A 15,212-nucleotide genomic window follows, 5' to 3' on the forward strand; every position below is an offset into this window, starting at 1 on the left:
ATCTTACGTAAAGCATTTAATCCATTTCTTCGCACAATATGTTGCGTTAGATGAGTGGCACAAGATTAGACGAGATAGGATTAAGAATGACACCATTAGAGGGAGTTGGGGGGTAGCACCTATAGTAGAAAAGATGGTAGAAAATAGGCTAAGGTGGTTTGGACATGTTGAGAAATGACCTGTAGATTAGATGGAGGAGAGTGAGATTAGAAGAGGTAGAGGACAACCTAGAAAAACTATAAGAGAAACTGTTAGGAAAAATTTAGAGGTTAATAAGTTGGATCCAGATATGGTTTATGATAGAAGGGGTTCCACCATTTGGAGGACTTGAACTCGTGATCTTTCTTTCAATCATGTGACAACAAGTTTACCGTTCCTCCAAGGCTAACCCTTAAACTTTTACAATTACATAATGAAATTTATGATTCCTTTTTTCCCCTTAATTGAAGCATTGTTTCTTGTTTGTCTTGTTTTACTAATATCCGTTTGTTCATTTTCTATTCCTTTTGCTATATTGAAAATCAAGGTTTTTGAAATCTATTCCATCATAAGTCGCCATCCCCCACCATTTCGAGTTAAATGGAGAGATTTGCAGGCTTTTGGTACACTGGTGTGTAGTGATGAAAGATGTAAGTTTTATCTTCTTTTTTTTTCCCCTTAATGTATGCTTGTTTTCTACAATGATATTTTTTGAAAGAGAGCTTTTTACTAACCTGATAATGTATTTACTTTAATTATGCAGTTTGAATGTGCGTACAAGATGGTTAATGAATTGCAGAAAAAGTATTACAAATACAAAACAACCATGTATAATGCCATTATGGCAAGATATTTTTTCGAGGTACCATTGTTGGATTGGGCTCTCATCAGATTTTCAACTATAAAAGCTTCTCTCCCTTGATGATTTCATTCATTAAAAAATATATTTAAATGAGTGTATGAAATCTATTTAAAATAGTTCTTTCATATTCTCACTTTTTTCGATATTGTAGAAAAACATCATTGGTGGGTTGAGGGTTCTCAAACAAATGCGAGATGCCAACATAAAGCTCGATTCATACACTTTCAGCTATTTGATTGGCAATTGTGAAACAAAAGAAGAGATTAAAAAAGTAAGTTGAGTTTAATAATTTCATATATACAAGTTTGGGGGCCTCTGAGCGGGTTTTTGGTCCGATTCCTGGTTTCATGTGTCTTATATCTCTGGTGGAGTTTGCTTGGTCCATTCTTCGTTTGTTTTGGGCACTATGAGGGAGGGAGATTTCTTGTGTTGTTGTTTTTGTGATGGTGTTGGTTTTTTAGTTCCCCCTGGTAGTGTTGCAGATGTCCTTTTTATGGTATTGTTGGGGTTTTTTCCTTGGTCCACCTTTGGTGCGCTTATTCTCTTTGTACTTTCGTTATCCTTTTCTTCTATATGTAATTTCCTTTCCCAAAAAAAAAAAAATTCATACATTCACATACTTTCAGCGAATTGGTCGTTAGTTTTAAATCAAGTATTGAGATTATGATTTGATTTTTCAATAACCGAGTTGCTAATTAGAATATTTACTTGTAGTATTATGAAGAGATGGAACAATCTGGAACCCACTTGACAAAAGAAGTTTTTGTAGCCCTGATTCATGCATATGCAGCTTGCTGTGAAGATTATGAAGAACAGGTATGTTTGTGTAAATATGTTGTCTTTCTACGGTTTCTCTTTTGGAATGACCTTGTAAAGGACATAGTATGTTGTAAGTCTCATGGCAGGGTTTTAGATTATTATTAATATTTATACTTTCCACTTTCAAACTTAAAACTCAATCATTGTACATTCTTAGGATGTGTTATGTAATTTACATGGCGAGTTGGAGATGGTGATTCTCCTACTCAAGGAGTTGAGTGGTCAAGATTGGTTTGACGGTTTCAGGTGGGCTATCCGGTACTCAATTCAAAACAAAAATTTAAGGTATGACGGTTCTTTTTTCCCAATATTAAATTCTGATTTTATTCTGCCATTTGTTTATGTTCATTTTGTATATTTCGCAGTTCTACCATTGAACTGTTAAAACAACTCAAGGTTTATTACAATAATGTTGCATCCAAGAGGATAAGTGGCACTTCTTTCACAAGAAGGAGACGGAATGTTAGTTATGAAGTAAGTTTTTGTTTCCTTATGATTTGAACAAGGATTCACGATTATAAGAATTAAATTTTGGTTTAATATTTCTGCGTGTATGAAGCATGACATATTTTGGTCTCATGTATGTACAGGCGTATGATATAATTTCGAAATTTGGGTCCACATATTTGCAATTTGGATTGGACTTACTGGATCTAATAAAAAAAGAGCGCCTTAGTCCTTCAATGATGTGTCTTGATATTCTCCTACATCTTTGTGCCGAATCAAGAGATTTGAATAATGCTAATTTCGTTTGGAGAGAATATGTATTTGCTAAAATTCCTCATGGTCCATTAAGCTACTTGAGGTGGGCTTCTAACCTTTGTACTATTTTTTCCCTTTCTTATAGTATTTTCCTTCTCCTTATGGTTTTACTTTATGGCTGTAGTATGTATCACGTACTTTTGGCCTCAGGAGATCACAAATCTGCTGACATTATACTCAATAATGTTCCAAGTTTTTTATCTGGTGTTGCTTCCCATCTGAAGAAGCGCTATTCCGCCAAAATGGATGAAGAAGAAGCAGTGGAGAAACAAAATGGGAAGAAGAAGAAGATGAAGAAGAAGAAGAAGAAGAAGCAGCCAAAAGACAGCAAGAAGAAAGGGAAGAAGGAGAAACCAAGGCGGTTGGAGTAGCTTTGATGGAAGAAGAGTTCTGAAGATGCGTAGGAGTGTGTGATTTGTGTCTTAACTTTCAAGAGGGTTCACTACTTATATGTTGTGTATTAAAATAATAAGCTGTTATTTATGCATATGTTTCTATCTAAGGTTTCATGCTTGTTTGGCACAGAAGTTGAAGGTTTATGTTTCAGGAAGTTTGCTTAGCACTGATGAGGCTGTATTGATTAGAATAAGAACTACTGTTAGGCACTCGTGTATTTCAATAAAAACCTTCAATCCTCAATCTTTTGTTATGCTATGTAATCTCTGTTTTCTGCTATCTTGTTACAAAGTTGAAGATCTCTATGACTATGTTTTATGGAGTTTATTGGATAGTATAAGTTTGTATTTGCTACAATATGCTACTGAAACGATCGAAGTTCAAACTTAAACTATGGAGTGCTGTGCTGGTGTTATAGCACTGTAAGTTACAGAGCAATTTTTATTTTTATTCTTTATAAAAAGGTAACATAGTGTAATTGATGATTAACAATACTGTGTTCATCATAAACCTAGTGTTTGACACACTATATAGCCTATGTATGTGACTTGGAATGTTGAGCATAACTGCTAAAAATTAAAAATCATTAAAATATGTTCCAAATATTGGAAGCCATTATCGGTTCAGATCTACAAAACTTTCCCAGAACATCATCATTTTCATGGAACCTGATTCTCTCGTCTCGCAAACTCCATGATGTTTCTCCCACAGGTATCTAAAACTAATGTGTATCTCAGTTTTCTTCTATATTGAACACCAACGTACGGTTTGTGAAATTTACCGTTGGATTGAATTCAAATGTGTTTTTTTTTTCTTTCTGTAGCTCCTCCTGTTGAGAAGCTTCTTGACTATGCTTCAACAAGACAAGAGGAACTAACAAATGAGAGGAAACAATTGTGGATTTCTAGAGAGGATACTATTGAGGAGCAACAACTTTGTGAAAGTGACTGCAAGGTGCACATATTTCGGATGTGTTGAAAAATATAGACATTAGAGAGCTTGCATCTTCGAAATCTATATCAAATATATTCGAATCATTAGGAAGACTACTGTTGGAATCTGAGGCAGAGAATCTATTATTCGATTTGAGATCACGCGGTACGATTATTATGTTATTCGAAGTTTGTTCCTTGTATTGATATTATTATTATTAATGACATGTTCTTATGTAATGCAGATTATAATGTGGTTGATATTTAAAACTTCATTGCTAGTTATGCAGTTAGCATTCCAAATTTAGAGGTGAGGAACTTATGGTAAACAGTTATGCTTATCTACAACTTTCAATCAATTTTACAAAATTCAAAAACAAAATTGACCATATCCCATCATAAAACAAGTTTTGCAGTGTATGCATTTAAAATACTTCACTGTCGATTTTGCATATTTTGCATATTTTGACTGCGTCAGCAAGAAAGCGATACTAAAAGCATAATTTTTTCTCACAATAGTTGTATGTTACAATCTTTTTTTCCTTAGCAATCTTCTTATATGGTTTGTTGGTAATTTCAAGGTTGAGCATATCATAAAAAAGATTGAGAATTTGCATGGTGTGTTGGAAATTTTGCCTGCGTCCTCTATGTATGAAAAGCTAATTTTGTATTGCTGTGGCAAGGACAAGGTATAATTTTCTCCTTTATTCATTCTCATAATACGGTTATCAAATCAATATAATTGTCATAAAGACATCCATGAGAAGGAAAACGATAACAAGATGGTTGCTCCCTCCATATCAAATTCTCCCTTCATTCTATTTTCTGTTACCATCATTTTTCAAAACTGCATTTCATTTTTCTTTTTCACTTATGCAGGTGGATGTAGCTATTGATGTTGTTGATAAAATGTGTGAAGCAGGCTTTACGCTCTCTAGTCATGTAATGCAATCTGTATTAGAGACTTGCTCGGAAACTGATCAACAATTTCGGGTACTATATGTCTTACGTAAAGCAGCATTCTGTTAGGACTTAAGCCCATGAGGAGAGCCCAACCCAAAAGACTAGTCCAAAAGGTGGGAGAGCCTCATGGGTTAAGTACCACATCAAGCACTTTTAGCTACCCGGTGTGGGACTCTTAACACTTCCCTGTTTGTTTTTTCTTCTTTGAATTATTTTCTAATCCATTTCTTCACACAATATGTTGCGTTGCATGAGTGGCGCAAGACTAGACGAAATATGATTAGGAATGACGAGAGAGAGAGAGAGAGAGAGAGAGAGAGAGAGAGAGAGAGAGAGAGAGAGAGAGAGAGAGGACTTGGTTTATGATAGTCCACCATTTGGAGGACTTGAACTTGCGACCTTTTAATCACACTCGTCACCTTTCTTATAGTCACGTGACAACAACTTTACCGTCGCTCCAAGGCTCACCCTTAAACTTTTACAATTACATAATGAAATTTATGATTCATTTTTTCCCCCATAATTGAAGCATTGATTCTTGTTTGTCATGTTTTACTAATATTTGTTTGTTCATTTTATATTCCTTTTGCTATGTTGAAAATCAAGGTTTTTGAAATCTATTCCATCATAAGTCGCCATCCCCACCATTTCGAGTTAAATGGAAAGATTTGCAGGCTTTTGGTACATTTTTGTGTAGTGTTTAAAGATGTAAGTTTTACCTTTTTTTTTTATTTCTTAATTTATGCTTGTTTTCTACTATGATATCTTTTAAAAGAAAATGGTTTACTAACCTGATAATTGTATACCTTAAAACTATTATTCAAACACATTGTAGCCTATTTTACTTTCCCCTAATACCCTTGTTGGCCTATTTTACTTTCCACTAGTACCCTTGGTGGTTTTTGTTTTTTAGATTTACATAACTTCTGAAAATGACAGTTTCATCTGCATTTGAAATGAATATATCACATATTTTCTTCCAATATTTGTCTTCTCTCCTTCCTTCTCTCACTATTCATTGATTATTTTTAGAGTAAAAAATTGTCAACAAAAACGATAGTAGAAACAACAACTCTCCTTCTTTCCATTCTCTTATAATTTGTTAATTTATTCTTGGTTTTAATATATTTTTCCTTCAATTCCCTTTTGTAGAGCAATCGAACATTAATACACATGCACATAGGATATTAACTACAAGAAGAAATAAGGTTTGTTTTTCATTCCAATATAATTATGTTTTCTTCATTCCAATATAATTAAGTCATCATGTTGTTTGCTCTAGATTTTGGTAAATTACTGAACTGGTTTAAGACAAAGGGGCGATCGAGATCAATCATCAAATCTCAAGACTGTTCGTGCTTGATTGTCTTCCTAGAAACTACGTTTGGTCTTGTATCAATAGCGAACTATGAACATAACCATCGAAATCCAAATACAGGGTGAGACCCGTCGAGATTATCTTCAATGAAATGATGCAAAAGCTTTAAAAATGGATCATAGGCTAAAGGAAAAAAGGAAAAAGAGTCTAAGTCTAAAGAGTTTAAACTAGAATTGCATTAAAAATGAATGTAAAAAGCTTGGTGCACAGATTCATACGTTATGGTTTGTTTACTCGTTTCTTGTTGTGTGTGTGCGGATATTTTGAGTGTGTAATCTTTCAGTATGTTTGAATTGTGACCCGTTTTCCATAGAGGAAAATGCTACTTATACAATCCCAATCGACCTCCACATTCAAGCGATCAACATTAATCAACTCATTGATCCACGATTTGTTTGGCTCTGTGCACATAATACTTTATATTATGAGTAAATTACACTCTCCTCCTTTCAAAGATGCTTGAATTACACTTCCCTCCCCTCTTATGTTAAAATATACACTTCCCTCCCCTCTTTTTCAAAACATATTAGAAAATATTTCACTCCCCTCCTTTGAGAGAAGCTTGAATTACATTCCCCTCCCCTCCCCTCTTTTGTTAAAATCTACTCTTTACTCCCTCAATATTTTTTTTTTATTTCTAATAATCTAGCAAAAAATAATAATCTAACACACTTTGAAGAAAAAGAGTATTGTGGATCCATTTTAATATAATCAAATTTTGAATACATAATTTTCGCTATTTTTTATTCACAATATCGTTAACATATATTTTTAAACCCTATTATAAATATGAATCAACCCAAAATAAAATTAAAATATGTGAAAAATTATGAAAGTCGATAAAGTATGGTTAACTGAATTTTATACTCTAAATTATAAATAATAACAAAATATTTAAATTTAATTGTCATTGACATTTAAATTATAAAGAAATGTATTTCTTTTTCTTAAATGATAGTTCAAAATTATTATATATCATTAAAATATTGATTTATGTTAAAATTGATTAAAGTGTAGGGCATATTTAATTATTAAGGGAGGGGGTTGCAATTCAAGCATCTGAAAGGGGATAGGAGTATAGATTTTACTTTTCAAGAGAGAGATGTGTATATTTTAACATAAGAAGGGAGGGGAGTGTAATTCAAGCATCTCTTAGGGGAGGGGAGTGTAATTTACTCTTATATTATATCGAAAGTATTATTATTCAACATTAAATAAATAAATAAATAAACTGTTGTAACTGGAAAAGTTGAAATTATCAAGACTGTAGGAAACTGATATTAAGAATATATGTAGACTTTTTAATGGTAAAAAAAGGTTTGCATTTCATCAGGGATCAAAGGGGCCATACAATCTGGAACACAATTCGAAACATGAAATCAAGATTTATCTATGGATAATTGGTTCTAAAAATAACTAAAACCTAGATATTAGATGAACCTTTAGAGGGTTCTTCATGACAGTTGTGAATTGAAGCATTTCTGACAAATCAATCTCATTTCCATCCACAACTTTCCACTCAAAATTCAAAACAAAATTGGCAACAAAGTATTCCAAGTGCAACAATGCTAAACCATAGCCAGGACACATTCTCCTCCCTGCTCCAAATGGCATCATCTTTATCTCTTTACTCCCCATTATATCGAAAGTACTATTATTGATAAACCTCTCCGGTTTAAATGCCATAGGATCATCCCAAGCCGAAAAATCTCTCCCTATCTCCGCCACCAAGAAATTCACAGATGCAAAAGTAGGCACCGAATAACCATTTAAAACAACCTCTTCGGTCACTCTATGAGGAGCAACATAGTGCAACGGTGGATGACGCCTTAGCCCTTCCAAAATTACAGCTTTAAGATATGGCATTTTTTTCAAATCTTCTTCTCTAATTTCTTTCTCCTTTTTATCATCTCCAATCACCCCTTTAATCTCTTGTACAAGTTTTTCTTGTATATCTTGGTACTTCACCAAATTCGCCATGATCCATTCCAATGCAGTTGAAGTTGTATCTGTTCCCGCATTTAGAAACTCGGAACATAAAGTACAAATTTTACCATCATCAAGTTGGCTCCTTTTATTATCTTCTTCCAATAACTCCAAATCCAACAATGTATCTACATATGACAAAACAAATTCACCATGTGATTCATTGAGATTGTTCTCTCTATCAGTCCTTAATCTCTCTTCTTTGATTTTCCTTCGAGCGTTTATATAAGGATTCAACACAGCTTCCTGATCACTTCTCAGCTTCAAAAATTCCTTCCATCGATTCCTATACAGTATCTTTGTAATAGGTGGCCAAAAATTCAAAACATTGTATCTAGAAAAGTTAAGAAGCATGATGCGTTGACTTTCTTCAATTTCTCTTATTTGATTCACGTCTAGTTTGTCCCCAAAACACATGAGAGCCAACAAAGAAAACATTCCGTATCGAAAATGATCAACGACAAAAATCCCCTCGGTGTTTCTTTCATGTGAAACATTTTTCAGACGTTGTAGAAGAATGTCTAACACCCATTTGCGCGCTTGAGCATAGGACTTAACCTGTGAAGGGTGAAGGATTCTTGAAGTGAGGTTGCGTCTTAAGAGGCGCCAAATGGGACCGTAGAAGCTAAAGAGGATGTCATGTTGATTGCTGCTAATTATCTTCTTTGTGGGAACCGCCTCAGGGCGATCAGCGAATATGGTGCTATTTTGGATTAATGCTTGATGTGCAAGAAATCTATTGGCAATGTAAATGTCGGTGTTAGAACCCATTTGAAGAGTGAAGATTGAACCATATTTGGCATGAAGATCTTGAAGAAGGGTTTTAGGATCTTTAAAGAATTGATTTAACAATGTGAATGTCCCTATGATGGGTAGTTTGGGAGGTCCTGGAGGCAGGTGAGATTTAGGGAAAATAAGGTTTCTTATGAATTTGAGAATTAGTGAAAGAAGAAGGCACAAAATTGTTATTACTAACCAAGTTTCCATGAATTGTATAATTTTACATTGGTAACAAGACATGACTAACAAAAAATATATCACAAATAAAAATATGTAGGGGAAACTGTTTATGTTTTGGGTAATAATTAATGAGTATTTATATATGATTTTGATAGATCAATACTTTGTTTTGGCGTTCTGGTATGTTACATTTTCTTATTGTCATTAAAAACAAATGAATTGTAATCAAGTTGCACATTGATAACTGCCAAGAGATTTTAATGTGTAATTTGGTAAAATAAAGAAATCTAATCTTTAATTTTAATAACCTACCGTGATTTGAAAATGTTTAAACTATTACCAAAAGAATGCATAAAAAGAAAATAAAACTGTTACTAAGAATGTGGAAATGACAATAAATTCATGAACAATGAAACTGACTAGTTAAAATTTAACTCCACTTTAAAAATTTAACTCAATTGTGGTTAAACACATTATAAACTACAAAAGTTAAAGGTTGTCATTTCCACATTTAATTTTTGAATTGATTCAATTTTTTTACTCTGCAATAGAATTTTCTCTTCATTTTTATTTTATTTGCATTTTAGTCTCTTCATTTCTTATTATGCTCAAGGCTATTCCTTAAACATCTAAAAAAAAAATTCTAGGATACGTGCGAGAGAATGAAATTGGTCGGAAATATCGAAGAAGTCAAGAAAAGCTAAGAAAATATATTAAACGAACAACAAATTTTTCACTAAAAAATGTATTTGTTAGTTTGGAGAACACTCTAAGAAAAAATTAAAGTTTAATAGAAAAGAAAAAGTCCGGTTAAAAAGATAGTGTTTTTGATTGGTATATCTTGTAATGAAGAACTATAACCCATTTATAATCTTGGTCTTCCTCTATAATTCGTTATCAAGTTTTAATTGGATACTTTTTCAACATGCATCATCACTTCAACAATAAAATAAGTCAAACCTTGAAATTAATGTGTTGGACTATGTTAAGTCTTTTGAGGCCACGCTTCCCACATGCAAATATATTTAAAGCATAGAGATCTTCTTCCGATCGCTTAATTTATATTTTTGGCAAAATTACGCGATTAGTCCTTTAACTTAATTTTAGATAATATTTTCGTCCTTTATCTTTTTTTTGTAACGATTTAGTCTTTTATGTTATAAAATAACAACATAGTTATCCTTTTTATGAAAAAAAATAATCAAAAATTCAAAAAAAAAATTCATCAAACTCATAGACAAACTCAAATCTTCATCATACTAGTCAAGAAAATCAAATTTCATTGAAAAAATCTCATACAAAAATGATAAAATAGTGTCATTTTATAACATAAAGGACTAAATCGTTAAAAAAAAAAGATAAAGGACGAAAGTGTTACCTAAAATTAAGTTAAGGGACTAATTGTGTAATTTTGCCTATATTTTTTCACATTTTCTCAAGGTTTTCTATCTTCTTGGAAGAATAATAAAAGTCTTTCTCCCCTCCACTATGTTTTGTAGTTGGTGACAAAAAATATTTAGTGACCCCACACATGTACCTTTGCAAAATGATTATTATTTTTTTTCACTAACACCTAGCACTTTGTCAAAGGAAAATGAAAATTAAAGGACAATACAATTATTAAACTCAAAGATAAAGAAAACACATTATTGTACTGAGAGTTAGAACAAGGAAATTGGAGGAAGAACAGTGTCTGAAGAAGAAAAATGGTGATCGAAGGAGCAAGTGTAACAGCAACAATGGTTGCAGTTCAATTCCTAGAAGTGGGTGGTAACACTCTGATCAAAGCAGCCACCAATGATGGAATGAGTATTTTTGTTTTCACTTTTTACTCAAACCTTTTCGCTCTATGTTTCCTTTTACCATTAACCTTTTTCTACCACAGAAAAAGAGCCCCTCCTTCAATTTCATCATCAATTTTATGTAGAATGTTTCTTCTTAGTTGCCTCAGGTATGTACAAATCTATCACCAAATTAAATAGCATGGTATATGTTTTTTAGACAGATAAATGTTAGTAATCGGTTGTTATATTAGTATTTTCTCCTTCATCTGATCCTTTGACTCGATACGAGTCAAAGAAAATATTATTGTATGGATATGAATTTAGTTGTAGAGAAGGGAATTTATGTGGAAAATTTGATTGTTTGATTGATCTTGAGCTACCTACCTGTGCAGTACTGCAGTGCAGATTTTAACGAATACTGGAATTGAATGTAGCTCTCCCACACTAGCATCTGCTATGCTTGACCTTCTCCCTGCTTTTACCTTCATACTTGCTTTAATTTCAAGGTTTGACTTATTTTATTTATCTTCTATTTACGTGTAATTTACGAGTTGTGAAATTTTGAAGTTATACCCAAGTCATAGATGTTAGTGGAAGGTCTAACCATATCGGATGTGGCAATTGTATTTGGTAAAGTCTTTCATGTCACTTTGATGATAAGGCAAATTCTACTCCATGTGAAAGACATTCAATAAAAGTTAGATGTGTAAATTATTTAACTTCAATTAATAAATATTATTATGTATATGGAAATAAAAGCATAAATAAATAATGAAAAAAAATACTTTATATATTTTTAGTCCCTGAAAAATTGATGATTTTGCTTTTATACCCCTTTTTGAAAAGGAATTTTTTGTATACAAATTTTAAAATATAGCATTTTTTTGTCTAATAGTTTTTCAAATATATGCCATTTGTAGTTCAACTGGAAAATATCAAAGATTGACGAGTAAATAGTTAATTTCCCCACAGAAATTGTAAGTTTTATCAATTATCCCCTGAAATTAACAACACTTCAATTACCTCCCTGAAATTTCACAACGTTAGTCAATTTACCCCCTCCGTCAAATTTATCTGTTAGTGAACATGACGTTTTGCAAATACCCCCCTGAAGTTTTGCACTTATGTGCAAAATGCCCCAAAACTTAAAAATTTATATCATTTTTTTCTTAAAAACAAACAATTAATAGTTAAATATTAAAGCTAACTATTAATTTTGGAATTTGGAAAAACTACGACATATATACATCAAAATAGGGAAAAATGTGTATTTTTAAAGTGACAATAATGGTTATTTCTAATAGATAAATTATTATTTTTAGAGGTTTATAAACAAATTAATAATCAGATTTAAATTTATATTTTCTCCTTCACCATCTTAGTCTTTTAACTCCTCCAACTCCTTCAACAATTTGCTCAAACCATTTAAACTACACAACCCCCAATATTAATCCACAAATCATCCCATTATTGTCACTTTAAAAAATACATTTTTTTTTTCCCATTTTGGAGCCTATTTTGATGTATATATGCATGTAGTTTTCCCAAATTCCAAAATTAATAGTTAGTTTTAATATTTAACTATTAATTGTTTGTTTTTAAGAAAAAAATAATATAAATTTTTAAGTTTGGGGGCATTTTGCACATAAGTGCAAAACTTCGGGGGGATATTTAAAAAACGTCATGCTCACTAACAGAAAAATTTGACGGAGGGGGTAAATTGACTAACGTTGTGAAATTTCAGGAGGGTAATTGAAGTTTTGTTAATTTCAGGAGGGTAATTGATGAAACTTACAATTTCAGGAGAGAAATTGACTATTTACTCAAGATTGACTTACAAATGATATATTTCTATCACTGTTTGGTCAAGTACTAACATAATTAAATTACCCTTCTTTAATCCTTGCAAAAAAATAGAAAAATAATTTGCCATGAACACAATGTAAACTTTCAGGATGGAAAATCTAAATCTGAAACACCATAGCAGCCAAGCTAAAATTATTGGCACAGTAGTCTCTATTGCAGGGGCATTAACTGTGACATTATATAAAGGGATACCATTGATTAGTGATGCCTTTCAAAATATAGAAATTGGAGCAAGTGGAATTCATCTTTCAGTTAAATCAGACTGGATACTTGGTGCTTTTCTTCTTGCAACTGCTAGCTTTTGTCTTTCTGTTTTGTATATTGTCCAGGTAAATAAATCTTTTCGAATATTGCGCAACAAAGGTTTTAAATCGTAGTTGCGGTTGGGAGTTAGATATAATTATATGTAAACATGGTTGAAGCAGATTTTTGTGTAAATCAGGTATCCACTGCGTGCAACTGCATGGCATACAATGCACTTACCTTGCAGTAAATTGGGAATTTGTTTAATTTATCTTTTTCCACATATATATACAGACTTGGATTATAAGGGATTATCCTGAAGAGCTAGTGGTAACAAGCATTTGTTGCAGCATGGTGGTAATTCTATCTGCAATTGTAGCTCTCATTGCAGAGGGAAATTCAAAAGTTTGGATTCTCAGACCTGATAGGGAGTTGGTAGCTGTGTGTTATTCGGTAAGTACAAACTTAAGAAAATTAAGAACATGTTAGTGATGTAAAATTTGAACCTGTTAATCTTTAATCCACAATATTTGAACCTAGACCTATAAAGGCATCACAACTTTAAAAACGGTATTTATGAACTATAATTTAACCAATGTGGAGACTTTGTGGTTGTTTCATTTATAGGCAATTTGTGTGGTATCAATGAGGAGTGTTGTATACACATGGGCATTCCGTAAGAAAGGACCAATATATGTAGCTATGTTCAACCCATTAGGAATGGTCATTGCACTTGGCATGGGGGTAATATTTTTGGGAGATAGTCTTTATCTTGGAAGGTAAATAAATTCATTTCATTAAAAAACAACCAATTTGTTAGAAATAATTTAAATAATAGCATTTTCATTTTAAAAGTTGTTTTACTTATTGTTGCAGCATGATTGGAGCTGCTATAATAGCCATTGGATTTTATGCTGTTATGTGGGCACAAGCTCAAGAGGAACACACAACATGTGAAAATAAATTTCCCCCTCTGTTGTCAACCAAAATAGATGTCTAGACGAATTTGATTTTGTAAGATGGTAGGGTATACTTCACATGTTGTGTGTCGGCAATAGAAGGCAGTGTAATTTTATTTTTTTATGCATGGTAGTGTAATTTTATTAACAACCAATAAGAAGGGTACATCAATGGATTACTCAATAACAACTTTTAATTTAATTTGATAGTAGGACCAATACAATTTAATATTTATAATCGATCTAAAAATATATGCTAGTTTTATAGATGGAGTAATTTAGTAACATGTACGCTTTTAATTAATCAAAATATCTATCTAGTCTTATTAAAAAGTCAAAACTAAAGGTAGGATTGGATATTATACGTAAATATTTTTGGAGGAAAATTGTCATATTTGTTTTCCCTTTTTGAAGCTACAATTAGGTGTCATCTACTCTTTATTTACCTTTCATTGAAGTTCGATGAAAGGTAAATAAACATGACAAGTTTAGGGGAGTGTTAAATGGTATAATCGGGTGCCATTTAATTTGGGAAAGGAGAGTTATTTCCCATCATGAGAAAGTTGATCATGTCCATTAGATTAAATGAGGAACATATTTCTATCATACTCTCTCAACCACTAGATTATTTTTTTATACTATCTTTCACACTCTCACTTTCATGTCCCCACACACCCATACCACCACCACTAAATCACAAATTCAACAACCATTTTGACCACCACTGCACCACCACACACCACCATGGTTGTTGCCGGAAAACTTGTTAGCGTACGATTTTTAAAATAGGAAGACCAAAATATCATTTTCTTTTTAAATAGAAAGACCAAAAATGCATTTAAACCTTACTTTTTAAACATTTTTTTCTTTTCTTTTCTTTTTTATGCTTCGAGGAACCCATTTGTTTTTTATAAAAATAAAAAAAAAAAACAGAAGAAAAATAATATAATTCAAAATTATATAATACAATCATTTTACTTGGAGAGAAACAGATTAATTGGATAAAAAAAACACGATCACAAACAGGTATAGTTTATGCGATGGTGGTTGGAATTTGAACAACAAGATAATTATGCATCCCTCTAAAATAAACTATGAACAAAATAATATTGCATCCCTCTAAAAAAATATAATATTGCATCGTAGGTTAATTTAGATTCTTTATAGGAAAATTTGCAGGTACCCTTGAGTTTTGATTAAAATGATGGTGCCATTTGATTTGGGAAAGGAGAGTTCTTTCCGGCAGCAACCATGGTGGTGTGTGGTGGTGCAGTGGTGGTGTGTGGTGGTCAAAGTGGTTGTTGAATTTGTGATTTAGTGGTG

At 32.3% G+C, this 15,212-nt stretch overlaps 3 protein-coding genes across 3 annotated transcripts; 2 read left to right on the forward strand and 1 right to left on the reverse strand.

Annotated features, from left to right (window-relative positions):
- Nucleotides 1–417: 417 nt before the first annotated feature.
- LOC11413637 (pentatricopeptide repeat-containing protein At4g21880, mitochondrial) lies at nt 418–2,924 on the forward strand. Its single transcript, XM_039834780.1, has 8 exons — nt 418–629; nt 743–841; nt 993–1,112; nt 1,556–1,657; nt 1,818–1,945; nt 2,026–2,134; nt 2,251–2,465; nt 2,547–2,924. Exons 1-8 carry the CDS (start codon nt 621–623, stop codon nt 2,791–2,793), a joined length of 1,029 nt encoding a protein of 342 aa, XP_039690714.1. The 5' UTR covers nt 418–620; the 3' UTR covers nt 2,794–2,924.
- A 4,567-nt stretch (nt 2,925–7,491) lies between these two features.
- LOC11426447 (cytochrome P450 89A2) lies at nt 7,492–9,064 on the reverse strand. Its single transcript, XM_003613236.2, has one exon. The coding sequence runs from the start codon at nt 9,062–9,064 to the stop codon at nt 7,508–7,510; it is 1,557 nt and encodes a 518-aa protein (XP_003613284.1). The 3' UTR covers nt 7,492–7,507.
- Nucleotides 9,065–10,618: 1,554 nt separating this feature from the next.
- LOC11426448 (WAT1-related protein At5g40240) lies at nt 10,619–14,139 on the forward strand. The gene is made up of 6 exons (XM_003613237.4): nt 10,619–10,988; nt 11,214–11,327; nt 12,776–13,016; nt 13,225–13,383; nt 13,558–13,709; nt 13,807–14,139. Exons 1-6 carry the CDS (start codon nt 10,744–10,746, stop codon nt 13,928–13,930), a joined length of 1,035 nt encoding a protein of 344 aa, XP_003613285.1. The 5' UTR covers nt 10,619–10,743; the 3' UTR covers nt 13,931–14,139.
- Nucleotides 14,140–15,212: the final 1,073 nt, after the last annotated feature.

Source organism: Medicago truncatula, chromosome 5 (assembly GCF_003473485.1).
Source record: "Medicago truncatula cultivar Jemalong A17 chromosome 5, MtrunA17r5.0-ANR, whole genome shotgun sequence".
NCBI lineage: Eukaryota > Viridiplantae > Streptophyta > Magnoliopsida > Fabales > Fabaceae > Medicago > Medicago truncatula.

Excerpts from the sequence above, each read along its gene's own strand:
- LOC11413637 (XM_039834780.1), top strand. Across the intron at positions 1,946-2,025 it reads ATTCAAAACAAAAATTTAAG|TTCTACCATTGAACTGTTAA; the intron begins GTATGACGGTTC and ends TATATTTCGCAG. Across the intron at positions 2,466-2,546 it reads GGTCCATTAAGCTACTTGAG|TATGTATCACGTACTTTTGG; the intron begins GTGGGCTTCTAA and ends TTATGGCTGTAG.
- LOC11426447 (XM_003613236.2), bottom strand. The coding sequence starts at position 9,064 with ATGGAAACTTGGTTAGTAATAACAATTTTGTGCCTTCTTCTTTCACTA.
- LOC11426448 (XM_003613237.4), top strand. The coding sequence starts at position 10,744 with ATGGTGATCGAAGGAGCAAGTGTAACAGCAACAATGGTTGCAGTTCAA. Across the intron at positions 13,017-13,224 it reads CTGTTTTGTATATTGTCCAG|ACTTGGATTATAAGGGATTA; the intron begins GTAAATAAATCT and ends ATATATATACAG. Across the intron at positions 13,710-13,806 it reads GATAGTCTTTATCTTGGAAG|CATGATTGGAGCTGCTATAA; the intron begins GTAAATAAATTC and ends TTATTGTTGCAG.